General features: G+C 47.7%; 1 protein-coding gene across 2 annotated transcripts in view; it reads left to right on the forward strand.

The window, feature by feature from the left end:
• c5h10orf67 (chromosome 5 C10orf67 homolog) overlaps positions 1-27,880 on the forward strand; it is a 419,952-nt gene that overhangs the window by 339,979 nt on the left and 52,093 nt on the right. For both annotated transcript variants that reach the window (XM_085987765.1, XM_085987766.1), the window contains 2 exons: positions 15,351-15,416; positions 15,575-15,662. In XM_085987765.1, coding sequence (XP_085843891.1) covers positions 15,351-15,416; positions 15,575-15,662 — 154 coding nt within the window. The remainder of the gene's footprint in view (positions 1-15,350; positions 15,417-15,574; positions 15,663-27,880) is intronic.

Raw genomic sequence — 27,880 nt, forward strand, 5'->3', positions numbered from 1 at the left:
TGGAACCACCTCAAACCAAAGAGACCTAGCTTACCAAGGAGAATAGTCAAGAACTGATCAGAAAACTGAGAAGCGACGATTTGAACCCTGGCTAAGCAGATACCAGGAGATCCTCATGATCAGCGTGGTGAGCAGCGCAACTCACCATAAAATATGTGACTGTATTGCCACCATCTCTTGACCACAATATTGCATACACAGTATACCCCATCAAACAGTGCTTCTGCCAGTTGGAGGTGTAGAACTTCAGTTTGTCTCTTTGCCACCCAGTCATGGTACCCCTGGATATATGAGTGCATGTTCTTATAGCTAGACTCCAGGTAACACCTTCTAGTAGTTGTTGCCCAAAATCTTAGAGTGTCCTCATCAGCTATGCAATGATTATCTACCTTTCTTGTGACAGAATGACCTACACAGGGCAGCTTGCAATGTTCCAGCCGCCTTTTTTAGTGACTGATTGCTGTTCACATGCCACGGTGTCCCGGGAGCCAAAAGGTGTTTTCTGATGTGATGTAAATTGGCCACATTGCTGAAGAGGAATTGATTAATAACATTTTAGAAAATGCACTGCTTGAAAGGGTGGTCAAAACAGATTCAGTAATTACTTTCAAAAGGGAATTGGATAAATACTTGAAAGGGAAACATTTGCAGGGCTGTGGGGAATGGGCAGGGGAGTCGGATTAATTGGATAGCTCTTTCAAATAGCTGGCACAGGCATATGAGCCAAATAGCCTCCTTCTGTGCAGTATCATTCTATGATTCTATGAAAACGTAAACCTGGAAGGACATATGAATTAAACTAGAGGTGTTTGGAGAGATGCAGGATTATTTTACATAGTTTCTGGTTTTCTGGGAGAGACAGCACTAAACCAATCAGAAGTTCTGGGGATATAGATCCATGGCCCAGGAAAGTGGCAACGGCTGGAGTCAACCTGCCTACGATCTGCTATCTTTCAAGACAGCAACACAAGCCAGACCTCTGCCCTCCTCCCTCAGAGCACCATGCCGGTAGCACATAAGCAATACTAGGCTCCCCAGGTTCCAGAGACACAGCCATCAATAGCTCCCTCCCACATCCAAACTGCCATGACAGAAGAGGTATCTCAGTCCCATGAGCATTTTGTAGCACAAAAGTAATCAACCACCTTTCGCGATACTGGTCCTCACTTTGTGCTTAGGAGAAGCACTGGAATAGGAGAAAGAAGGATACGTTTAGCCACTCAAGGCAATTATGGTGTAAGGAATAAATAGGTCGGCTTTTGTTCACTTTGGAGTTTGTTGTGTGAAAAGATAATGTGGATGATTTTTTTATTCGTTCCTAGGATGTGGGCATTGCTGACAAGGCCAGCATTTATTGCCCATCCCTAATTGCTCTCGGAACGGTGGTGGTGAGCCACCTTCTTGAACCGCTGCAATCCTTGTGGTGAAGATAGTCCCACAGTGCTGTTAGGGAGGGAGTTTCAGGATTTTGACCCAGTAACAATGAAGGAACGGTGATATATTTCCAAGTCAGGATGGTGTGTAACTTCAAGGAGGGGAACTTGGAGGTGATGGTGTTCACATGCGCCTGCTGCCCTTGTCCTTCTAGGTGGTAGAGTTTGTGGGTTTGGGAGGTGCTGTCAAAGAAGCCTTGGCGAGTTGTTGCTGTGCAGCTTGTAGATGGTACACACTGCAGCCACGGAGCGCCGGTGGTGGAGGGAGTGAATGTTTAAGGTGGTGAATGGAGTGCCAATCAAACAGGCTATTTTGTCTTGGATGGTGTTGAGCTTTTGAGTGTTGTTGGAGCTGCACTTATGTAGGCAAGTGGAGAGTATTCCATCACACATCTGACTTGTGCCTTGTAGATGGTGGAAAGGCTTTGGGGAGTCAAGAGGTGAGACACTCGCACAGAATACCCAGCCTCTGACCGCTCTTGTAGCCACAGTATTTATGTGGCTGGTCCAGTTAAGTTTCTGGTCGATGGTGACCCCCAGGATATTGATGGTGGGGAATTCAGCGATAGTAATGCCGTTGAATGTCAAGGGGCTTTGGTTAGACTCTCGCTTGTTGGAGATAGTTATTGCCTGGCACTTGTGTGGTGTGAATGCTACTTGCCACTTATCAGCCCAAGCTTGAATGTTGTCCAGGTCTTGCTGCATGAGGGCATGAACTGCTTCATTATTTGAGGAGTTGCGAATGGAACTGAACACTGTGCAATCATCAGCGAACATCCCCACTTCTGACCTTATGATGGAGGGAAGGTCATCGATAAAGCAGCTGAAGATGGTTGGGCCTAGGACACTGCCCTAAGGAACTCCTGCAGCGATGTCCTGGAGCTGAGACCGCCAACAACCACAACCATCTTCCTTTGTGCTAGGTATGACTTTAGCCAGTGGAGAGTTTCCCCCCTGATTCCCATTGGCTTAAATTTTACTAGGGCTCCTTGATGTCAAGGGCAGTTACTCTCACCTCACCTCTGGAATTCAGCTCTTTTGTCCATGTTTGGACCAAGGCTGCAATGAGGTCTGGAGCCGAGTGATCCTGGCAGAACCCAAATTGAGCATCGGTGAGAAAGTTATTGGTGAGTAAGTGCCGCTTGATAGCACTGTCGACGACATCTTCCATCACTTTGCTGATGATTGTGTCATGCTGTGTTATTCATGGAAATTAGATTCATACAGAAAAGGTGTAATTATTTCATGCTAACTTATTCAAACACGAGATTGTTATTTGCATATGTTATCTTAAGGGGCCAGAAATTCAGGTCCCCACGGGCGAGTATGCGCTGGGTACTCACGCGTAGAGCCAACGAAAGCGCCAGTTTCGTGCATGCACTGCGCATGCGCGGAAAACCGGAACTTCCGTTCCCTTGAAAGAAGGGGTTCACAGGTCGAATGCGTGCGCCGGAGAGGCAGTGCGTACACCTGGAACTTCCGTTTTTTTTACAGGTTTCGTTGAGAGGGTAAGTCTCCAGCAACTACGCTTTTAAAAAGCAGTCGCAAGGCCTGCTTTTAACAAGGTAAGTGGTGAATTAAGTAAAATTAAATCATTTTTTCCACAGGTTTATTATTTTTAAATACTTTAAAGAAAGGTAAGTTTATTTTTAGCCCCGTTAAAAACTGCAATTAATTTTTCAAAAATTTAAATTATTGTTTAAAATAGTTATTTTATGTAATTTATAGTTATTTTTAAAATGTGATGTTTTTAAAAAATGTATTTAAAGTTTTAGTTATGTTGTGGGGCCGATCTCTATTTCATAGATTTGACAGGTCTTCCTGTCAAATCTATGAATAGAGATTCCCTGCTACGATTGGCTCTCCATGGCCCATGTAATCCCAGGGGACGCTTCGAACTAACTGCGCCCCTGGGATATGCAAGCACTGCGCGCCGGCAGTTAGAGGCGGCCCAGGATCGGAATCCCACGCGGCCCCACAGCACAACGGCCGGCGCGCTAGGTAAGTGCAGGTCGTGGGCTTGCACTCGCGGGAAGCCTCCGACCCGAATTTCTGGCCCCATGTTCTAGGATGGGTACCGAACTGAGAGATTGGTCCTTTATTTGAAGGTGGGGGAGAATGTTAAGGTAATGGGGACAAGGTAAACAGAAGAGAGGACTAGTGATGACTTGTGCTCTGATGCCTGTTGAAGTAGTCACTGAAGTATCCTCTAAGCGATTGTCATCCTGATGCTTTCCTCCATGTACTTCTGCCTCCAAAGCAGTCAGGACCAACTCTCTTGGAATACCTTTTTGCATGGTAAAATGCAAAACATAGCAGGCTACAACTGTGCAGGACACATGAGCTGGAGCATACTGCAGAGCCCTTCCAGACCTGTCAAAGTAGCGAGAGCACTCTTTTAAGACCCTGTTGGACCTCTCAAAGACCACTCTAGTAAAGATGTATGCCTCAACAGAAAATGCTGGAAATACTCAGCAGGCCAGGCAGCATCCGTGGAGAGAGAAACAGAGTTAACATTTCAGGTCTGGGACCCTTCATCAGAACTGGAAAAAGCTGGAAATGAACAGATATTAAGCAGTTGCAGAGACAATTTCAGACGGACTCAATATTGAGTTCAGCAATTTCAGATGGACTCAATATCGAGTTCAACAATTTCAGACGGACTCAATATCGAGTTCAACAATTTCAGACGGACTCAATATCGAGTTCAACAATTTCAGACGGACTCAATATCGAGTTCAACAATTTCAGACGGACTCAATATCGAGTTCAACAATTTCAGACGGACTCAATATTGAGTTCAACAATTTCAGACGGACTCAATATCGAGTTCAACAATTTCAGACGGACTCAATATCGAGTTCAAGAATTTCAGACGGATTCAATATCGAGTTCAACAATTTCAGATAATAATCCCTGCCCCCATTTTTCATGCTGTATGATTTTGCCATTCCCATTTGCAACAGTTTTACAGTATGTTCTTTCAATTCCTTCCTCCCCTCCTAACACCACGCCCCCCCCCCATCTCTGCACCTGCTTAATATCTGTTACATTTCCAGCTTTTTCCAGTTCTGATGAAGGGCCCCAGACCTGAAATGTTAACTCTGTTTCTCTCTCCACGGATGCTGCCTGGCCTGCTGAGTATTTCCAGCATTTTCTGTTGTTATTTCAGGTTTCCAGCATCCGCAGTATTTTGCTATTGTATTAGTGTTTGGTTCACTGCCACCTCTCTTCTAGGAATGCCCACCTTGAAGAAGTTCTGCTCTTCTCTCCGATGGGAGTTCCGTTTGTCTCTTCAACCTTGTTCATCTTCATTGCTTTCAGTTTCCCTTCTCGTGTTTGATCAGGTATCTGCCAAGACTCGGTTTCACAACCACATCTCTTTCCTCAGTAACTGTCTCTGGTTCAGAGTTATTCCACGTGGATGCCAACTAAACTTCCACCCTTCATTTTTCGGATCCACCCAGGATTACAAATATCTCCTCGATATTCATCGTTCCTCAAACTACTGCTCTCGCCGCATCTTGAGATCCACGCTCAACGCCATGCGGCACCACATGAACACTCTCGACCTCACCCTTCAGCAGCACCGACGCACTCTATCTCAAAGCTGTCCACAGTTCCATTTCATCCTTCGACTCATCCGACGCTTCAACAAAAAACTTTTTTTCTTCCTTTCTGATGTCAAGGATCGCAAGCTTCATCAACTCTTGGACACCAACGCCCCTCCAGAACCTTCTTCCCCGTTACTTTCCTCTGATCCCATCCCTTCTTCCAATCTCACCCCCTGCCATGTTTTCACTATCCCCTCTGACCTTCCCCTCTCTGACCCCGAACGATCAGTCCTCAGCAAAGGCCTGAGCTTCACCCCCTTACGCCCCCATCTGAATGAATTTTGAGCTCGGCATGATGCTGAGCTCTTCTTCCGTCGCCTTCGTCTCCGTGCCCACTTCTTTGGCCAGGGGTCTTTCCCCCACACGGCTGACCCTTTCTCCCGCTTTCTAAATTCTCCTTCTACTTGGACCACTCCCTCTGGCCTCTTACCCTCTCTAGATCTTTTCATTGCTAACTGCCAACGTGACATCGGCCGTCTCCATTTCTCTGCTCCCCTCTCTCACTCCAACCTACCTCCCTCTGAACTTGCAGCACTCCGTTCTCTCCGATCCAACCCTAACATTATCATTAAACCTGCTGATAGGGGTGGTGCTGTTGTTGTTTGGCGAACCGACCTCTACCGTGCAGAAGCTGAACGCCAACTCTCCAACACCTCCTCCTACCTCCGCCTGGACCATGACCCCACTAGTAAACATCAAGCCATTGTTTCCAAGACTGTCAAATCAAATCAAATCAAATCAAATCAACTTTTATTGTCATTGTTAGTGCACAAGTGCAGTACAACGAAATGTAGGCTTGCGGCTCCCGAGAGTGTACATTTAGATTAAGACATTTAAACATTCAACATACATTTGGCTTGTAATACATTAACATAAACATAACCATAATAAAGTGCATTGGCAGATGTGCAGGCTTTAGAGTTTATTTGTGGAGTTCAATAGGATGACAGCCCTGGGAAAGAAGCTGTTCCTAAATCTGGTCGTACGGGTGCGAATGCATCTGTAGCGTCTCCCAGATGGCAGGAGGGTGAACAGACTGTGGCTGGGGTGGGTAGGGTCTTTGATGATGGACTGTGACCTCCGTAAACAGCGTTTCTGGTATATGTGCTCTATGGTCAGTAGCCGGGTGCCGGTAATGCGTTGGGCAGTTTTGACTACCCGCTGCAGGGCTTTCCGGTCATAGTAGCTACAGCTGCCATACCATACTGTGATACAGTTCGTCAGGATGCTCTCTATTGTGCAGCGGTAAAAGTTAGAGAGGATCAGGGGTGACAGGTTACATCCCTTCAGCCTCCTTAGGAAATATAGGCGCTGCTGGGCCTTCTTCACTGACCTCATCTCCTCTGGAGATCTTCCCTCCATGGCCGCCAACCTCATAGTCCCCCAACCCTGCACAGCCCGCTTCTACCTCCTTCCCAAGATCCACAAACAGGACTGCCCTGGTAGACCCATCATTTCAGCCTGACTTTTGCCCCACGGAACTTATCTCTTCCTATCTCGACTCTATTTTTTCTCCCCTTGTCCAGTCTCTTCCCACCTACATTCGCAACTCTTCCGACGCCCTCCGTCACTTTAACAGTTTCCAGTTTCCTGGCCCCAACCGTCTCCTTTTCACTATGGACGTTCAATCCCTCTACATCTCAATCCCCCACCAGGACAGCCTTAGGGCGCTCCGTTTCTTCCTTGAACAGAGGCCCAACCAGTCCCCATCCACCACCATCCTCCTCCGCCTGGCTGAACTTGTTCTCACATTGAACAACTTCTTCTCTGACTCCACTCACTTCCTCCAAATTAAAGGTGTTGCTATGGGAACCCGCATGGGTCCTAGCTATGCCTGCCTGTTCATGGGATATGTGGAGCACTCTTTGTTCCAGTCCTACTCAGGTCCCCTCCCTCACCTCTTTTTCCGGTACATTGATGACTGTATCGGTGCCATTTTCTGCTCTCGCCCTGAACTAGATAAGTTAATTCACTTTACTTCCAATTTCCACCCTTCCCTTGCCTTCACATGGTCCATCTCCGACTCGTCCCTTCCCTTCCTTGACTTCTCCGTCTCCATTTCTGGTGATCGGCTTTTGACAAACATCCACTACAAGCCCACCGACTCCCACAGCTACCTGGACTACACTTCCTCCCACCCTGCTTCCTGTAAGGACTCTATTCCATTCTCCCAGTTTCTCCGTCTCCGCCGCGTCTGTTCTGACGATGCCACCTTCCATACCAGAGCTTCCGACATGTCTTCCATTTTCCTCAACCGAGGATTCCCCTCTACTGTGGTTGACACGGCCCTTGACCGTGTCCGTTCCATTTCCCGCACTTCTGCTCTAACCCCTTCCTCTCCCTCCCAGAACCACGATAGGGTTCCCCTTGACCTCACCTTTCACCCCACCAGCCTCCACATTCAACGGATCATACTCCGCCATTTCCGCCACCTCCAATGTGATCCCACCACCAAACACATCTTCCCCTCACCTCCCCTTTCAGCATTCCGAAGGGACCGCTCCCTCCGCGACACCCTGGTCCACTCCTCAATCACCCCCAACAGCCCTTCTCCTTCACCTGGCACCTTCCCGTGCAAGCGCAGGAGATGCAACACATACCCTTTTATCTCCTCCCTTCCCACTGTCCAGGGCACCAAACACCCCTTCCAGGTGAAACAGCGATTTAATTGTACTTCTTGCAATTTAATATACTGCATTCGCTGCTCACGATGCGGTCTCCTCTACATTGGGGAGACCAAACGCAGATTGGGCGACCGCTTTGCGGAACACCTCCGTTCAGTCCGTAAGGGTGACCCTGAGCTTCCGGTCGCCTGTCACTTTAATTCTCCGCTTCACTCCCACTCTGATCTCTCTGTCCTCGGCCTATTACATTGTTCCAATGAAGCTCAACGTAAGCGAGGAACAGCACATCATCTTCCGATTAGGCACTCTGCAGCCTTCCGGACTCAATATCGAGTTCAACAATTTCAGATAATAATCCCTGCCCCCATTTTTCATGCTGTATGTTTTTGCCATTCCCATTTGCAACATTTTCACAGTATGTTCTTCCAATTCCTTCCTCCCCTCCTAAACCACCACCCCCACCTCCCCCCCGCCCCCCCGTCTCTGCACCTGCTTAATATCTGTTACATTTCCAGCTTTTTCCAGTTCTGATGAAGGGTCCCAGACCTGAAACATTAACTCTGTTTCTCTCTCCACGGATGCTGCCTGGCCTGCTGAGTATTTCCAGCATTTTCTGTTGTTGTTTCAGATTCCCAGCATCTGCAGTATTTTGCTATTGTGAAGATGTATGCCTTGTTGTAGCACTCCCCTGCTAGTGGGGTCATTATTGCTGGGAGTGGAAGGCAGGCATTGTCACCCACAAGCCATCCATTGAAACAATTACTTTCCTTGAAGAGGTCATAGAGTAATACAGCACGGATAGAGGCCCTTCGGCCCATCGTGTCCGTGCCGGCCATCAAGCCCTGTCTAATCTAATCCCATATTCCAGCATTTGGTCCGTAGCCTTGTATGCTATGGCATTTCAAGTGCTCATCCAAATGCTTCTTAAATGTTGTGAGGGTTTCTGCCTCCACAACCCTTTCAGGCAGTGAGTTCCAGACTCCAACCACCCTCTGGGTGAAAAAGTTCTTTCTCAAATCCCCTCTAAACCTCCCGCCCTTTACCTTGAATCTATGCCCCCTAGTTATTGACCCCTCTACTAAGGGGAAAAAGCTCCTCAGCATCCATCCTATCTATGCCCCTCATAATTTTGTACACCTCAATCATGTCCCCCCTCAGCCTCCTCTGCTCCAAGGAAAACAAACCCAATCAGCCCAGTCTCTCTTCATAGCTGAAGCGCTCCAGCCCTGGTAACATCCTGGTGAACCTCCTCTGCACCCTCTCTAACGCGATCACATCCTTCCTGTAGTGTGGCGACCAGAACTGCACACAGTATTCCAGCTGTGGCCTAACCAGTATTTTATACAGCTCCATCATAACCTCCTTGCTCTTATATTCAATGCTTCGGCTAATGAAGGCAAGTATCCCATATGCCTTTTTTACCACCTTATCCACCTGTTCCGCCGCCTTCAGGGATCTGTGTACTTGCACACCCAGATCCCTCTGACCCTCCATCTTGCCTAGGGTCTTTCCATTCATTGTGTATTCCCTTGCCTTGTTAGTCCCCCCAAAGTGCATCACCTCGCACTTTTCCGGGTTAAATTCCATTTGCCACTGTTCCGCCCATCTGACCAACCCATCTATATCGTCCTGCAGACTGAGGCTACCCTCCTCGCTATTCACCACCCTACCAATTTTTGTATCATCCGCGAACTTACTGATCATACCTTTTACATTCATATCCAAGTCATTAATGTAGACCACAAACAGCAAGGGACCCAGCACCGATCCCTGTGGTACCCCACTGGCCACAGGCTTCCAGTCACAAAAACAACCTTCGACCATCACCCTCTGCCTTCTGCCACTAAGCCAGTTTTGTATCCAATGTGCCAAGGCACCCTGGATTCCATGGGCTCTTACCTTCTTGACCAGTCTCCTGTGCGGGACTTTATCGAAGGCCTTACTGAAATCCATGTATACCACATCCACTGCGTTACCCTCATCCACACACCTAGTCACCCCCTCAAAAAATTCAATCAAATTAGTCAGACATGATCTTCCCTTGACAAAGCCATGTTGACTATCCCTGATTAATCCTTGCCTCTCCAAGTGGAGACAAATTTTGTCCCTCAGAATTTTTTCCAATAATTTTCCTACCACTGATGTTAGGCTCACTGGCCTGTAGTTCCCCGGTTTTTCCCTACTACCCTTCTTGAATAATGGTACTACATCAGCGGTTCTCCAGTCCTCTGGCACATCCCCTGTGGCCAGAGAGGTCCTGAATATATGTGTTAGAGCCCCCGCAATCTCTTCCTTTGCCTCACACAGCAGCCTGGGATACATTTCATCCGGGCCTGGGGATTTATCCATTTTTTGGCCAGCTAAAACCGCCAATACCTCCTCCCTCTCGATGTTAATATGTTCGAGCATATCGCAGTCCCCCCGCCCTATTTCTATGTCTACATCGTCCTTCTCCATAGTGAAAATAGATGCAAAAAATTCATTTAGAACCCCTCCTACATCTTCCGGCTCCACACACAGATTGCCACTTTTGTCCCTAATGGGCCCTATTTTTTCCCTGGTTATCCTCTTACCCTTAATATACTTATAAAACCTCTTAGGATTTTCCTTTATTTTGCTCGCCAGTGTTATTTCATGGCCCCTCCTTGATCTCCTAATTTCTTTTTTAAGTATCCCCCTGCACTTTTTGTACTCCTCTAGGGCTTCCTCCGTCTTTAGCCATTTGTATCTACCAAAAGCCCTCCTTTTTTTCCTAATCCATTCTCGTATATCCCCTGACATCCAAGGTTCCCTGTGGTTTTTGGAACCACTCTTGACCTTTACGGGAACATGTTGCCATTGTATGATCTCAATCTCCCTTCTGAAAGCCTCCCATTGCTCCGATGCGGATTTTCCTACAAGTAGCTGATCCCAGTCCATTTTGGCCAGATCCTGCCTTATCCTATTAAAATCGGCCTTCCCCCAATTTAGAACCTTTGTTTCCGGCCCATCCCTGTTCTTTTCCATGACCACCTTAAATCTTACCATATTATGGTCACTATCACCAAAGTGCTCACCTACTAGCACTTTTTCCACTTGGCCGGCCACATTCCCTAGAATTAGGTCCAGTACCACCCCCTCTCTTGTAGGACTTTCTACATGCTGGCTCAAAAAGCTCTCCTGGATGCACTTTAAGAATTCTACACCCTCTGAGCCTTTCACACTCTGACTATCCCAGTTAATATTGGGGAAGTTGAAATCCCCCATTATTATTACCCTATTATTTGCACATTTCTCTGAGATTTGCCTACATATCTGTTCCTCTATCTCCCCCTGACTGTTTGGAGGCCTATAGTACACTCCCAGCAAAGTGCTTGCCCCCTTTTTGTTTTTAAGCTCCACCCATATGGCCTCATTAGAGGAACCTGCTAATATATCATCCCTCCTTACTGCAGTAATTGACTCCTTAATTAATATTGCGACACCCCCTCCTCTTATACCTCCCCCTCTGTCTCGCCTGAAGATTCTGTACCCCGGAATATTGAGCTGCCAGTCTTGCCCCTCCCTCAACCATGTCTCCGTGATAGCAACAATATCATACTCCCATGCGTTTATCAACACCTTCAGTTCATCCACCTTATTTGCAAGACTCCTTGCATTAAAATAGATGCCATCCAGCCTTGCCCTTATATATTTGCCCTGTCTACCAAGCTGACTTGTTTTTTTCTCTATAATTGGCAGCACATCACCCCCTATTTCAGCTCCCCTCTGTATCCCATCCCCCTGCCAGGTCAGGGAGGGATGAATTCCAAAGGACAAATGCATTATGATAAATTCCAGTGAATCTCACATTGACAGGCACAATCCTTTGCATGTTGTCATATACAACAACAACAACTTGTATTTATATAGCGCCTTTAACATAGTAAAACATCCCAAGGTGCTTCACAGGAATATTAAAAGACAAAAAATTTGACACCGAGCCACATAAGGGGAAAGTAGGGCAGGTAACCAAAAGCTTGGTCAAAGAGATAGGTTTTAAGGAGCGTCTTAAAGGAGGAGAGGTAGAGAGGCGGAAAGGTTTAGGGAGGGAATTCCACAGCTTAGGGCCTTGGAAGCTGAAGGCACGGACACCAATGGATGAGCGATTAAAATCAAGGATGCTCAAGCGGCCAGAATCAGAGGAGCGCAGCTATCTCGGGGGGTTGTGGGGCTGGAGGAGATTACAGAGATAGGGAGGGACGAGGCCATGGAGGGATTTGAAATCAAGGATGAGAATTTAAAAATTGAGGCATTGGGTCAGCGAACGTAGGGGTGATGGGTGATGGGTGAATGGGACTTGGTGCGAGTTAGGACATGGGCAGCAGAGTTTTGGATGACCTCAGGTTTACATAGGGTCGAATGTGGGAGGCCAGCCTGGAGTGCGTAGGAATAGTCAAGTCTAGAGGTAACAAAGGCATGGATGAGGGTTTCAGCACCAGATGAGCTGATGCAGGGGTGGGGTCGGATGATGTTCCGGAGGTGGAAATAGGCAGTCTTAGTTATGGTACTGATATGTGTTCGGAAGCTCATTTCAGGGTCAAATATGTCACCCATGTTGCAAACAGTCTGGTTCATCCTCAGACAGATGCTAGGTAAAGGGATATAGTTGTTGGCTAGGGAACGGAGTTTGTGGGGGGCGGGCTGAAGACAATGACTTCAATCTTCCCAATATTTAGTGGAGGAAATTTCTACTAATCTAGTACTGGATGTCGGACAAGCAGCCTGACAATTTAGAGATGGTGGATGGATCGAGAGAAGTGGTGGTGAAGTAGAGCTGGGTGTCGTCAGCGTACATGTGGAAACTGACACTGTGTTTTTGGATGATGTCGCCAAGGGGCAGCATGTAGATGAGAAATAGGAGGGGGCCAAGGATAGATCCTTGGGGGACACTAGACGTAATGATGTGGGAGCAGGAAGAGAAGCTATTGCAGGTGATTCTCTGGCTACGATTAGAAAGATAAGAATGGAACCAGGCGAGTGCAGTTTCACCCAGCTGGACAACAGTGGAGAGGCTTTGGAGGATGATGGAGTGGTCAACCATGTCAAAGGCTGCAGACAGGTTGAGAGGGACGAGGAGGGATAGTTTACCTTTGACACAGTCACATAGAATGTCATTTATGACTTTGATAAGAACCGTTTCGGTACTGTGGCAGGGACGGAAACCTGATTGGAGGGATTCAAACATGGAGTTCCGGGAAAGATCAGCACGGATTTGGAAGGCGACAACATGTTTAAGGACTTTGGAGAAGAAAGGGAGTATGGAGATGGGACGGCAGTTTGTAAGGACGGAGGGGTCAAGGGTTGTTTTTTTTAAGAGGGATGATGACAGCAGATTTGAAGGAGAGGGGGACAGGACCTGAGGAGAGAGAACTGTTAACATTATCAGCTAACATGGGAGCCAGAAAAGGAAGTTGGGTGGTCAGCAGTTTAGTGGGAATAGGGTCAAGAGAGCAGGAAGTGGGTCTCGTGGACAAGATGAGCTCGGAGAGGGCATGAGGGTAGATTGGAGAGAAACTGGAGAAAGATGAGAGTTCAGGGCTAGGGCAGGGGAAACCTTAGAGGAAGTTTGGCCTGGTGGGCTAGGGGAAGGAAGGGAAGTGGCAATCTTACTTCCAGGGAATGAAAGCCCTCTTGTTGAAGAAGTTAAGAGGGGTTGACTGTAGGACACCACAAAGCAATCTGGATGCCATTTATTGCACCCTTTGCCCGTACTGCAACCTGGCTGATATTACAGAGACCCACCGTGGCTGCCTGAATTGATCTGGTACCCTGGGCACAAAGCAGAAGTAAAATGGGCAAAGACCCATTATGCAAGGTTTCTGCATCTTTGTGTTGCTCAGGGACTTGTAGAGGCTCCTGTGAGGAGAGTGGAGCACTTGTACCTGGAGCGCAAATAAAGTTGGAGTAGCATTCTTTCTTTCTTGGGTTTCCGCTTGGCAAAGGCTCTATGCTCAATACTGCTCAGATCAGAGGATTTCAAAAGTAACAAGCACCAAACTGTTGGAGGAAACCATATAGGTAAATGTTTTCCTACAGGTGCAGCAAAGGTTTAGCAAAGAGGATTTGAGGACTTTCTGGCTGCCATTTTTGGATGGCAGCCAGAAGACCCTACAACCAGCGGACTTTCCTCCACTACTTCCAGGCAAAGCAAAGGCACTGCCAATGATGAGCATGCACCAGGTGAAAGTCACATCCAGGTAATGTCCTGAACTGGTATAACAGTAAGACTCAGGTCCCATTCCCTTGCCCTTTCCCTATACTCTTAATGTTTTTTCTTTTCTAATATTCATCCACTTCCCTTTTAAAAGCTATTGTGCATTCTGCTCCCACCACTGTTTCTGGAAAGCATTCCATGTCGTAAGAACCCTCTGCTTAAAAAAAAAACTCTTCTAAACTCTTCATTCTTTGATTTATGCTTGATTGATTTGTCTTACTGGGGAGGAAAATTGTCCTGGATGTTTTGAGCACTTTGCCTGTTCATCCTCCTGGTTGTAACTATCAGTTTCTGGAACATCTGTTTGTGTAATATACTGTCATAATCTGAGATTCCTGCTTTCAGTAATCTTGCTCTGTGCTGGATGCAAAAGATACATTTTCCCTATATAACTGTTGTATTAGCATTTCTATCCACTCTGTACTCAAGATAATGTCATTCTAGGATGTCAGCATTGTTGAATAGGGCTTTGGGGTGCTAAAACAAGCACATGACCCTAATTGGCATCCTTCATTAGGTTCACTGGATACCTAAAAGAACCTCAATTCAAAATGACGACGGCCGAATTCTGTGCATGAAATGGGCGTGTAAAATTAGGACCCGACTTTCAGTGCCTTACCTTCATTTTTTAAGAAGTAAAACGGGCATTCCCAATTTTAAAGTTTCCCCCAACATGTTGATGTAGGGGCACGGGTGAAAGATTCATGCTCCCTACCGTGGAAAATGGCCAGCTGTAAGAAACGGGCAAAATTCCAGCAGAGCTATTTGGCTCATTTTCCGGTGCCCCGACCAGCGACCTTGGCCCTGATTGGAATTTTGGTGCCAATGTTTCTAAACCCTGCTCCTCTTCACTGCTGTATATTGATGTAAAATTACTGACAGAACAAAGAGAAATGTGCTGTTCTGTTGCGTTTAAGCAAAGCAAATATTGTATGAAATTTTGAACTCTTTCTTGACGTAAGGGCTTGTTTGTTTTACTACATTAAAGATGCTATATAAATGCAAGTTGTTGTTGTTTATGCAAAAACAATTGTTGTATGTATCGGTTTCTGTATGTCAGGGGAATACATTTATTTATATCTACCGGCATTGAGTACGGCAAACATTATTTAATTAATTTTTCCAGGGACTAATCATAAATTACGTTATTGTCTCTCACAATCCTTTTCTAATTCTTTCACTGGTAAGATACACCTTCCACATACTAGTATCCATTCCCCACAACTATGTAGTTACCAACTCAGTAATGCCACAGGAGATCTGCCAGTTCGTAATAAGTATCTTTTGAAAACAATACCTACTGAACATGAAACAATTTTATTGCTAAATCTCATCAGTTTTCAGGGCATGAAAAGATATAATTAAATAACTATAGCTTAGTTAATGGTACTGGCCTTGAATAGCATTTGTCTTTCATTTATTAATTATGTATGCTTGTTTTTAGCCTTAATAAACAACTAGATCGAACAAATCGAATGTGGGAAAAGAAGTTTGCTATACTGAAACAGAGGTATAATTTATGAAGTTCATGAACAAAATAATATATTTTATTTGGCAAGGAAAATTGTGTTATTCTTCACTTAATTATTGCTGCAGTGATTCAATAAGTTGTCTTGTACTACCCATTGCCATGCAATTTTATTTTAAAACAAATCTGTAAACTTTCAGTTACCATGCAATAAAGGATGAGATGTATCTGAGATGTTCTTTGCAACGCCAAGCACCAACCCTCCACTGTGCTTTTACACGTTACACAGTAAGTACCTATTAATGAAATCTGCGATTGCAGACATATGCACCCATAAATTTCAGAACCGTAGCCCTTTTATAATGCGTTTCTGTTAACCAATAAGTAATGGCAGGAAGTTGATGAATAAGTAGTAATAAATGTTGAACATCAAAATAGTAACGTGTAAATGGACTGTTATTGAACTATTATTGCAAAACCTAGTTGAAAGGCCAAGGCCCATACTGCAGGACACCATGAAGATTGACAAAAATAGGACAGAAGGTATTTCAAGTAGAAGGTTAGGTGATGCCAAGCTTGGGCTTTAAAAGCCAGTAGCTTATAGGAAGACTAAGAAAAGTAAGGAGTTCCACAATCTTGATGTCCCTAGAAAGAATGGTTAAGAATAGGAAACAGTGCTCTGAGTCTTTATTTCAATAGTGAGGATGCAGGGAGGAGCCAATGCATGTAGGATATTGTACTTTGGGCTCAGACAGAACATGAGAGAAGTTTGAAGGAGCAATGATCTTACGAATATTGATAAAATAAGGACTAGAAAGATTACGATGAGGAGATTGGTGGCTAGAGGTAAGAGAAGGATCACCTATCAGACAATTACTTGTTCTTGTATGCTGTCCACAAATGTTAGAGATAGAACCATAGAGGTTTACAATACAGAAGAAGGCCATTTGGCCTATCATGTCTCTACTGGCTATTTGCTAAAACAATGCAAAATTAATCTCAGTCCCCTGCTCTCTTTCCATAGCTTTGCACCATTCATCTGCTCCAAATAATTAATCAATTTTCCTTTAAAAGTTGGATTCTCCTTGTGGCAAAGCATTCCATGCTCCAAAAATCTTCAGAAGTATATATTTTTTATTAATTCCTAGGATGTGGGACTCGCTGGCAAGGCCAGCATTTATTGCCCATCCCTAATTGCCCTTGAGAAGGTGGTGGTGAACCGCTGCAGTCCGTGTGGTGAAGGTACTCCCACAGTGCTGTTAGGAAGGGAGTTTCAGGATTTTGACCCAGTGACGATAAATAAATGCCGATATATTTCCAAGTCAGGACGATGTGTGACTTCGAGGGGAACTTGGAGGTGATGGTGTTCACATGCACATGCTACCCTTGTACTTCTCGGTGGTAGAGGTTGCATGTTTGGGAGGTGCTGTCAAAGAAGCCTTGGCGAGTTGCTGCAGTGCATCTTGTAGATGGTACACACTGCAGCGGTGGTGGAGGGAGTGAATGTTTAAGGTGGTGGATGGGGTGCCAATCAAATGGGCAGCTTTATCCTGGATGGTGTCAAGCTTTTCAGTGTTGTTGGAGCTGCACTCATGTAGGCAAGTGGAGAGTATTCCATCACACTCCTGACTTGTGCCTTGTAGATGGTGGAAAGGCTTTGGGGAGTCAGGAGGTGAGACACTCGCTGCAGAATGCCCAGCCTCTGACCTGCTCTTGTAGCCATAGTATTTATGTGGCTGGTCCAGTTAAGTTTCTGGTCAATGGTGACCCCCAGGATGTTGACGGTGATGGTAATGCCGTTGAATGTACAATCATCAGCGAACATCCCCACTTCTGACCTTATGATAGAGGGAAGGTCATCGATGAAGCAGCTGAAGATGGTTGGGCCTAGGACACTGCCCTGAGGAACTCCTGCAGCAATGTCCTGGGGCTGTGATGATTGATCTTCCTTTGTGTTAGGTATGACTCCAGCCAGTGGAGAGTTTTCCCCCCCGATTCCCATTGACTTCAGTTTTACTAGGGCTCCTTGATGCCACACTTGGTCAAATGCTGCCTTAATGTCAAGGGCAGTCACTCTCACCCCACCTCTGGAATTCAGCTCCTTTGTCCATGTTTGTACCAAGGCTGTAATGAGGTCTGAAGTAGAGTGGTCCAGGCAGAACCCAAACTGAGCATCGGTGAGCAGGTTTTTGTTGAGTAAGTGCCGCTTCATAGCACTGTCAACGACACTTTCCATCACTGTGCTGATGATTGAGTGTAGACTGATGGGGCGGTAATTGGCTGGATTGGATTTATCCGTCTTTTTGTGAGTTGGACATACCTGGGCAGATTTCCACATTGTCGGGTAGATGCCAGTGTTGTAGCTGTACTGGAACAGCTTGGCTAGAGGCACGGCTAGTTCTGGCGCACAAGTCTTCAGCACGATAGCCGGGATGTTGTCAGGGCCCATAGCCTCTGCTGTATCCAGTGCCTTCAGCTGTTTCTTGATATCACGTGGAGTGAATCGAATTGGCTGAAGACTGGCTTCTGTGATGGTGGGGACCTCAGGAGGAGGCTGAGATGGATCATCCACTTGGCATGTCTGGCTGAAGATGGTTGCAAATGCTTCAGCCTTGTCTTATGCACTCGCGTGCTGGGCTCCGCCATCATTGAGGATGTAAGCGGTTTTTGATCCTAGCCTAATTGCTAGACGGACGGTTCGAATCGCCCCCGCCTTACGAAAGTTCTATACCCGGGAATCATTATTCAGCGTGTAAATGAAATAAGTCACGGACAGGAATGCTTCGGTGAAAAATCAAACTTATATTTATTTGGTCTAACATACACTGGCTAAAACATGCACTACCAAACGAAATCACTGTCTCTGTGGAGAATAAAATCCAGGTTACAAACAACATACATACAGTACAAAACTGGGGACTATAACAAGCAGTAATCCCCTTGTTGCTCTGGTGGACTTTAATTCCACCCCTACCAACAAATTACCCAGTCGCATAAACCCCTTTGCCTGGCTGAACCAAACAAAGCTCCCCCCCAAAATAGCCCAAAAGCTTCACTTCTGAGAAAAACCCTGAGCCCCTTACACCTCACCCAGCTTGCCTGGGATATCTGGTTACCGGCTTGGCTCGATCGCTTCGCTCAGCGGCTTCTCCTCTGGTACTTCTTGTTAGTTCGATCTTGGTGGGGCGAGGAAGCGAGAGAGAGAGAGAAAAAATGGTGGAAAAGAATCTATCTTTTATAGGAGTCTGGCTACCTCTATCTTTCCCGCCAATCTTTAAAATCCTTTTGTTTCTAAGCACTCCGGTGCTTAATCAGTGATGGGTCGTCCTCAGACCCATGAGTATGCCGTGATTGGATTAATGGCCCTAAGTCTGGGACATATCTTTCGGTCTTTGTGTTGGGAAAAAAACTGGCTCCTTTTTGGCTGGCTGAGGCCAGTGGGTTCATTGTTCTGCTTCTCTTCTGAGATGGAGGTGAGAAGTGCTTTTGCATATTAGAGTGGCTTTCTAATAAGTTCAAGTTCAATGGCCCCCTTTCTTTTTCCAGGACTGTCGGGCGAACCCATACATTCTGGATGACTGACAGATCTTTTGTCACAGCCAACTGCCATGCGTTCTCTGGAGTTTTAACAAACCAGTCCTCCACGCATCTGCACGGGGCGATCCCACCACAGGGAAAACACCCTCAGCCCATAAAGTCCACAAAAATATTCTCGACTGAGTCCATTCTTCAAACAGAGACTTTGCGATCTCTTCAAGGATGGAGATGTTCATGGAGCCTCCTCCTCCCGTTAGTTGTTTAATGGTCCGCCACCATTCACAACTGGATGTGGCAGGACTGCAGAGCTTTGATCTGATCCGTTAGTTGTGAGATCGCTTAGCTCTGTCTATAGCATGCTGCTTCCTCTGTCAAGTATCTCACATCCTATAATGCCTGCTAGCACACTGAAATCTCACATCTTGCTCCCTTCCACCTACCATTGCTACAATCCATTCCATAAATCCTGATAGCCTGTGACTGCAGCAGCCAATTAACACTATGCATTCCCCCTGCAGGAGAAGACAGCACATAATGTCATGGAATTCCAGGCCACTGGGGAAGAAGTGTCAACATCTGGCATTTAACAGCATATGAAGAGGAAGCAATGTCAATAATAGGCTTCAACTCTGTTCTGACAGTTGGGGATTTTTCCTCCAACAACAACAGCTTGCATTTATATAGCACCTATAACGTAGAAAAATAAATCCCGAAGTGCTTCAGAAAGACATAAGAAAAAAATGATCACCAAGCCAAATATTAGGAGAGGTGACCAAAAGCAAGATCAAAGTGGTGGGTTTTAAGGAAGGTCTTATAGGAGGAGAGGGAGATGGAGCACTGAAGGGTTTAGAGAAGGAATTTCAGTGCGTGGGGCCTAGACAGCTGAAGGCAAAGTTGCTAATGGTGGAACGAAGGGAAGGTGGGGTGCACAAAAGGCAAGTCAGAGGAACAGAGAATTCAGGGGTGCTTGTAGGGCTGGTGGAGGTTATGGGGATAGGAGGGGCAAGGCCATAAAGGGATTTAAGAACAAGGATGAATACTTTAAATTTGACATTGAAGGACTGGGTGTTAGGGTAGGTCAGTGAGGACAGGAGTGATGAGTGAGCAGGACTTGGTGCAGGATAGGATGCAATCATCGGGGTTTTGGTTGAGCTGAGATTTATGGAAGGTGGAGGATGGGAGGCTGGCCAGGAGAGCATTGGAATAGACGAGTCTGGAGATGATAGAGGCATGAATGAGGGTTTCAGCAGCAGATGGGCTGAAACGGGGCAATGTTATAGAGGTGGAAGTAGGTGGTCTTTGTGGAGAAGAAGGTATGGGATCAGAAACTCAGCTCAGTGTTGAATACAACGCCAAGGTTGCATACAGTCTGGTTCAGTCTGAGGCAGTGGCTGGGCAAGGGAATGGAATCGGTGGTGAGGGTGCGGAGATTGTGAACCATGGTACTGTGGCGGAGCCACCAGGGGGGCTCTGATCTAATGTACATAATTATCTTTAACAAATTATTAGCTACAGAATGAATCTGTATCTTTGTTCATATCATTGCATGTACATAGCGCGGTCCCTTTAAGAATGAGACCAAACGCGATGACGTCATCACGTGGATCACGTGATCCTCCAGCGGTGGGAAAACGTGATGATGTCATGACGTCAGGCTGGGGAGCCGCCCTAGCCAGTCCTCGTGGAGCCAGCAAAGAGTACAGACCTGTAATGTAGTTCTCCTGTGTTTTTGTTTTAAACTCTGTTGATTAGTATTAAACATCGTTTGTTTGATAGACTGACTCGACCTCAGTCCTTTAGTTAGGAATCTAGCCATTCCTACAGTGGTGACCCCGAATTTTCGTGAACAATTTTCGCGGAAGAAGCGAAGCGTGACGAAACATGGAAGCGAACTCCGTGGCTTTGAAGCTCCCACAGTTTTGGGAATAACAGGCGGCCTCCTGGTTCATCCAAGCAGAAGCACAATTCAATCTCCGAAACATCGTTGCGGATCAGACCCATTACCTTTACGTGGTCTCCGCACTCGACAGCTCCACGGCCTCACGAATCATCAACCTGCTCGAAAACCCCCCGGTTGACAGCAAGTATAATACTCTTAAAGTGTGGTTAATACAGGTCTTCGGGCTCACGAAGGCGGAGCGTGCCCGCCGGCTACTCGCTTTGCCCGGGCTTGGCGATTCCAAGCCATCAGAGTTAATGAGCCAGATGCTCACGCTCCTTGGCTCAGAACCACAATGTTTCCTCTTTTGGGAGTTATTCCTGAGTCAACTACCCGAGCAGGTTCAGGCTGCCCTCGCCAGATCGGAAGCCACAGATTGCGCAGCACTTGCTGCAGAAGCAGATACGAAATTATGCGGTCATGCAGCAACCTGCACCGCCACGAGGCACCCCTCCCCCGCGAACGCCGCCCCGACGCCTCCATCCCCCGGCTTGTGCTTTTACCATGCCCAATTCGGCGCGAAAGCCAGAGGCTGCCGCCCTCCCTGCAGTTTCGCGCCTAAAAAAAACAACCGACATCAACACCAGCAGCAACTCCAGAAAAGGAGGACCGAGTCTGAGGGACGTTCTGCGGCCGTGAGGGCGATTGGAAATTCCGGGAAGCTCCTCTACATTACAGATTCCCTCTCAGGCCAGCGTTTTTTATGCGACACCGGGGCGCAGTGTAGCTTCCTTCCTGCCTCATCACTCGATATTCAGTCTGGGAGGCACGGCCTCTCCCTCGAGGCAGCTAATGGCGGGGCCATTCGTACCTTTGGCAAACGGCAGGTCCAGGTGTGCTTCGGCAGGCAACGGTTTCAGTGGGAATTTATTACAGCCAAGGTTTCGCAAGCCATCCTCGGCACGGATTTCTTATGCGCCAACAGCTTCTTGGTGGATGTAAGAAATCGTCGATTGGTCAACGCGGCCACCTTCCACGCCATCCCTTGCTTCCGCAGTTCCGCAACGTCGCACACTGTCTCCTGCGCGTTGTCCTCGCCGGACGAGTTCACTCGCCTATTAGGTGAATTCCCGGAGCTGACCAAGCCCACTTTCTCCTCCTCGGCCACTAAGCATGGTGTCGAACACCACATTACTACGACTGGCTCTCCGGTTTACGCGCGAGCTCGGTGCCTGGAACCCGGCAAGCTCGCGGCTGCGAAGGCAGAGTTTGCCACGATGGAACGGCTGAGGATTATTCGCCGGTCGAATAGTCCCTGGTCCTCGCCTCTCCACATCGTCCCGAAGCCCGGCGGTGGATGGCGGCCATGCGGGGACTACCGACGCCTTAATGACGCCACTACTCCCGATCGGTACCCGATCCCGCATATACAGGATTTCTCACCCATTTGGCGGGAAACTCAATCTCCTCCAAGGTCGACCTCGTCCGTGGCTACCACCAAGTTCCCGTACACACGCAAGACGTCCAGAAAATGGCTGTCATCACTCCCTTTGGACTGTTCAAGTTTCTACGGATGCCATTTGGGCTCAAGAACGCTGCACAGGCTTTTCAACGACTAATGGACTTGGTCCTGCGGGATCTTCCCTTTTTATTTGTCTACCTTGACGACATCCTGATAGCCAGCTCTACCAAAAAGGAACACGTCTGCCATCTCCGCACCCTCTTTCGGCGCCTCAGCCAACATGGCCTCATAATCAACCCGGCCAAGTGTCAGTTCGGCCTACAACAGATTGGCTTCTTGGGCCACCGCATTACTTCAGAGGGCGCAATTCCGCTGCAGTCAAAGGTCGAAGCAATTACGGCATTCCCAAGGCCGCAGTCCACCAAGGCTCTTCAAGAATTCCTGGGCATGGTGAATTTCTACCACCGCTTTGTGCCCAAGGCAGCACGACTCATGCAGCCCCTCTACAAGGCCCTCAAAGGCAAGGCCGGAAAGGATACAATAGCCTGGATGGTCGAAATGGACAACGCTTTCGACAATGGGAATCAAGGGGTAAACTCTCCATTGGTTGGAATCATACCTAGCACAAAGGAAGTTGGCTGTGGTTGTTGGAGGTCATTCATCTCAATCACATGACATAACTGCAGGAGTTCCTCAGGGCAGTGTCCTAGGCCCAACCATCTTCAGCTGTTTCATCAATGACCTTCCCTCCATCATAAGGTCAGAAGTGGGGATGTTTGCTGATGATTGCACACTGTTCAGCACCATTCGAGACTCGTCAGATACTGACGCAGTCCGTGTCCATATGCAGCAAGACCTGGACAACATTCAGACTTGGGCTGACAAGTGGCAAGTAACATTCGCACCACACAAGTGCCAGGCAATGACCATCTCCAACAAGCGAGACTCTAACCATCTCCCTTGACATTCAATGGCATTACCATCGCTGAATCCCCCACTATCAACATCCTGGGGGTTACCATTGATCAGAAACTGAACTGGACCAGCCATATAAATACTGTGGCTACAAGAGCAGGCCAGAGGCTGGGAATTCTGTGGCGAGTGTCTCACCTCCTGACTCCCCAAAGCCTTTCCACCATCTACAAGGCACAAGTCAGGAGTGTGATGGAATACTCTCCACTTGCCTGGATGAGTGCAGCTCCAACAACACTCAAGAAGCTCGACACCATTCAGGATAAAGCAGCCCGCTTGATTGGCAGTCCATCCACCACCTTCAACATTCCCTCCCTCCACCACCGGCGCACTGTGGCTGCAGTGTGTACCATCTACAAGATGCACTGCAGCAACTCGCCAAAGCTCCTTCAACAGCACCTTCCAAACCCGCGACCTCTACCACTTAGAAGGACAAGGGCAGCAGACGCATGGGAACATCACCACCTACAAGTTCCCCTCCAAGCCACACACCATCCTGACTTGGACCTGTATCGCCGTTCCTTCAGTTGCTGGGCCAAAATCCTGGAACTCCCTTCCTAACAGCATTGTGGGTGTACCGACACCATATGAACTGCAGCGGTTCAAGAAGGCGGCTCACCACCATCTTCTCAAGGGCAATTAGGGATGGGCACTAAATGCAGGCCTAGCCAGTGACGCCCACATCCCATCAATGAATAAAAAAACCCCACAAAAACCGCTCTAGCCAATGCAACTATGTTGGCGCACCCTCTGCCAGGTGCCACCATCGCCCTTACCACCGACGCTTCCGACTATGCCATAGGCGCTGTGCAGGAACAGTGGGTCAATGGGACGTGGCAACCACTGGCATTTTTCAGCCGCCAACTCCGGCGCAACGAACACAAATACAGCACTTTCGACCGGGAGCTGCTGGCGCTGTTCCTGGCTATTCGCCATTTCCGTTTTCTGTTAGAAGGATGTCCCTTCACTGCGTTTGTAGATCACAAACCACTGACCTTTGCCATGACCAAGACCACCGAACTGTGGTCGGCTCGACAGCAGCGACAGCTAACTTTCATTTCAGAATTCACGACAGATGTCCAACACGTAGCTGGCAAGGACAACTTGGCAGCTGATTGCCTTTCTCGCGTGACCGTACGGGCGGTCCAGCTGGGCATTGATTATGCCCTCATGGCTACCGATCAGGCATCCGACCCTGAAACACAGGCGTATTGCACCGACACCTCTAGCCTCCAACTGACCGATGTGCAGTTCCATGCTGCAGGCACCTCGTTACTCTGCGATGTCTCCATGGGAGATCCCCGCCCGATCGTTCCTGGCGCCGCAAAGTTTTCAACGCCATACATGGGCTTTCGCATCCTGGCGTGAAGGCATCTCAAAAATTAATGTCGGTTAAGTTCGTCTGGAGAGGAATGCGTAAGGATATCCGCGACTGGGCTAACACCTGCGTCGTCTGTCAAACGTCTAAGGTGCAACGTCACGTTAAGGCCCCATTGGCCACGTTCGCAGTACCAGAACGTCGATTCGACCATGTCAACGTGGACCTCGTTGGGCCGCTTCCACCGTCGCAGGGGTTCACACACATCCTCACCATGGTCGATCGTACTACTAGATGGCCAGAGGTAGTTCCTCTGGCGTCTACTACGTCCGCTGATGTCGCCAGAGCATTCCTCTCCTCGTGGGTCGCACGTTTCGGCGTTCCGGCGGACATTTCTTCAGACCGCGGTCCACAGTTCTCTTCCGAGCTCTGGAATGCTGTGGCCCAGAGTCTCGGCACCAAGCTTCACCACACCACGGCCTATCACCCGCTAAAAACGGTTTGTGCGAACGTTTCCACAGATCGTTAAAGGCATCGCTGAGGGCCAGCCTCCAAGGCGCCGGATGGGTGGATAAGCTTCCGTGGGTCATGTTGGGTCTCCGCACGGCACCCAAAGAGGACCTGCAATCGTCCGCCGCGGAGCTCGTGTACGGCCAGCCACTCCACGTACCGGGAGATTTCCTGCTGCTTCCAACTGAGCCGTGGTCCGCAGCCGACCAACTCAGCAGCCACCGGGGAACAGCCAGGGCTTTTGCGCCTATCCCAACTTCGCATCACGGCCTTCCATCTTCACACGTACCAGCGGAGCTAAAGAATGCTGAATTTGTATTCATTCATCATGATGCCCATAGGGATCTGCTCAAGGCCCCTTACACAGGCCCTTTTCGCGTACTGGAGACAGGCGACAAGAGTTTCTCTGTAGACATCGGTGGTAAACCCGACCACATATCCATTGACCGTCTCAAACCGGCACACCTGGACATCGACCGGCCAGTAGAGACCGCACAGCCACCACGACGTGGTCGACCTCCCGCTGCATCCACGCCAGACCGAAGGCTTCCATCCGCCAGCCCGCCCGCTGTTCAACAAAGTCCACTCCAAGAATACAGGAGTCGCTCTGACAGGCTTGTCAGACCTCCTAGTCGATTGACTTTTACTGTTAAAGACAATTCTGGGGGGGCGCATGTGGCGGAGCCACCAGAGGGACTCTGATCTAATGTACATAATTATCTTTAACAAATTATTAGCTACAGAATGAATCTGTATCTTTGTTCATATCATTGCATGTACATAGCACGGTCCCTTTAAGAATGAGACCAAACGCGATGACGTCATCACGTTGATCACGTGATCCTCCAGCGGCGGGAAAATGTGATGACATCATGACGCCAGGCTGGGGAGCTGCCCTAGCCAGTCCTCATGGAGCCAGCAAAGAGTACAGACCTGTAATGTAGTTCTCCTGTGTTTTCGTTTTAAACTCTGTTGATTAATATTAAACATCGTTTGTTTGATAGACTGACTCGACCTCAGTCCTTAGTTAGGTATCTAGCCATTCCTACAGTACAATGGAGAAGATTGCTGAAGAGCAAGACCTTGCAGTCTCTTCCACCCCTGACAACACCAGCAACCCCTCACGCACCCCATCATTCACCCTCTCACACACTCAGCGGCCCTGAGACACCGACTTAAGGAGGTACAAATAGTGTAAATGAGGAATTGACATGGTGAGATACAGAACACAAGGAAGCCCCAGGATGCATATGTGGATTGGAGCCCGATGTAGCAAAGGCTAAAGACATTTCAGCCCCTGGTGGAAGAGCAAACAGATGATGATCTCAGTGGTCTTGCCATGAAGAACAGAATGCTAGCAGAACATTGGGCACATATGGAGGTTCTGCATCACCATTCTCAAAATGTGTTGGGATAGCAGTGGATTCCACTACCCTTCTGTGTGCCAACTCATTGCAGGGCAGCTTGGAGATATTGACAGCTGCAGGAGCATCTGCAAACCTACCCCTCTCCATGAGAAATCCAGGCAAGTTCAAGGTGGAGACATCAAATGAAGGATTGCAGGTCTTTGGAACTTTCTGGAGAGTCACTGTCAACCACTGTTAATTGACTCTCTCTCTGGGGTTTAAGGATCTTTCTGTTTCCATGAGGTCCGTTATCCCACTGATCACTTTTAACCAGAATCCTGTTCTCAATACTAGTGGAGAACTGGGGTGCATGCCGTAGAGGCTACTTCCCTTCACGGCAGCAGCAGCTCTCTACAGAAGTCTTCTTCTGTTTATGACCAGGCTGCCAAGGAGCCCTTGACAAATGTTTAGCCTCTCACATGTCGAACCCAGGATTTGGGGGTTCTGAGAGAAGGGCCAGCTCTATCCCAAGAGGCTTTTGCAGCAACCACTTACATCTCAGACTCCATGCCTTCAGGTGCCATGTAGAATAGATGTTTGAATAGGGCAGAGGAAAGTTTGCATAGTCACAAAGGCATTGTGACAAAACCAAGTAAAGTTTTTTGTAAATAGTTGTAATAAATCACTGGAATATTTTGATGTAAGGACTGCTTGATGTTTAATTTTCTCGTATGACAATGGGAACAGGTAATATGCTGATGTTGATGCTCAGGATTGTGATATGATGGTGAGCTGGGAGGAGCAAGGATTTTACTTAGACTATAGAGAGGTTGGTGAGAGGAAGCAGACCATTGATGGGCTGAGACTTCTAGATAATATTACTCATAGAATCATAGAAATTTACAGCACAGAAGGAGGCCATTCGGCCCATCTTGTCTGTGCCAGCCGACAAAGAGCTATCCAGCCTAACCCCACTTTCCAGCACTTGGTCCGTATCCTTGTAGGTTATAGCACTTCAAGTGCACCTCCAAGTACTTTTTAAATGTGATGAGGGTTTCTGCCTCTACCACCCTTTCAGGCAGTGAGTTCCAGACCCCCACCATCCTCTGGGTGAAAACATTTCTCCTCAAATCCCCTATGAACCTTCTACCAATTACTCTAAATCTATACCCCCTGGTTATCAACCCCTCTGCTAAGGGAAATAGGACCTTTCACCCACTCTATCTAGGTCACTCATAATTTTATATACCTCAATTAGGTCTCCCCTCAGCCTCCTCTGTTCCAAAGAAAACAACCCCAGCCTATCCAATCTATCTTCATAGCCAAAATTTCCCAGCCCAGGCAACATCCTCGTAAATCTCCTCTGCACCCCCTCTAGTCCAATCACACCCTTCCTGTAATGTGGTGACCAGAACTGCACGCAGTATTCTAGCTGCGGCCTACTCTATTCATCTGTGAAAGTGTGCCAAATGAGTCAGTCTC

This window comes from Somniosus microcephalus, chromosome 5 (genome assembly GCF_052327205.1).
Source record: "Somniosus microcephalus isolate GS21.2 chromosome 5, FLI_Smic_1.0, whole genome shotgun sequence".
Classification (NCBI taxonomy): domain Eukaryota; kingdom Metazoa; phylum Chordata; class Chondrichthyes; order Squaliformes; family Somniosidae; genus Somniosus; species Somniosus microcephalus.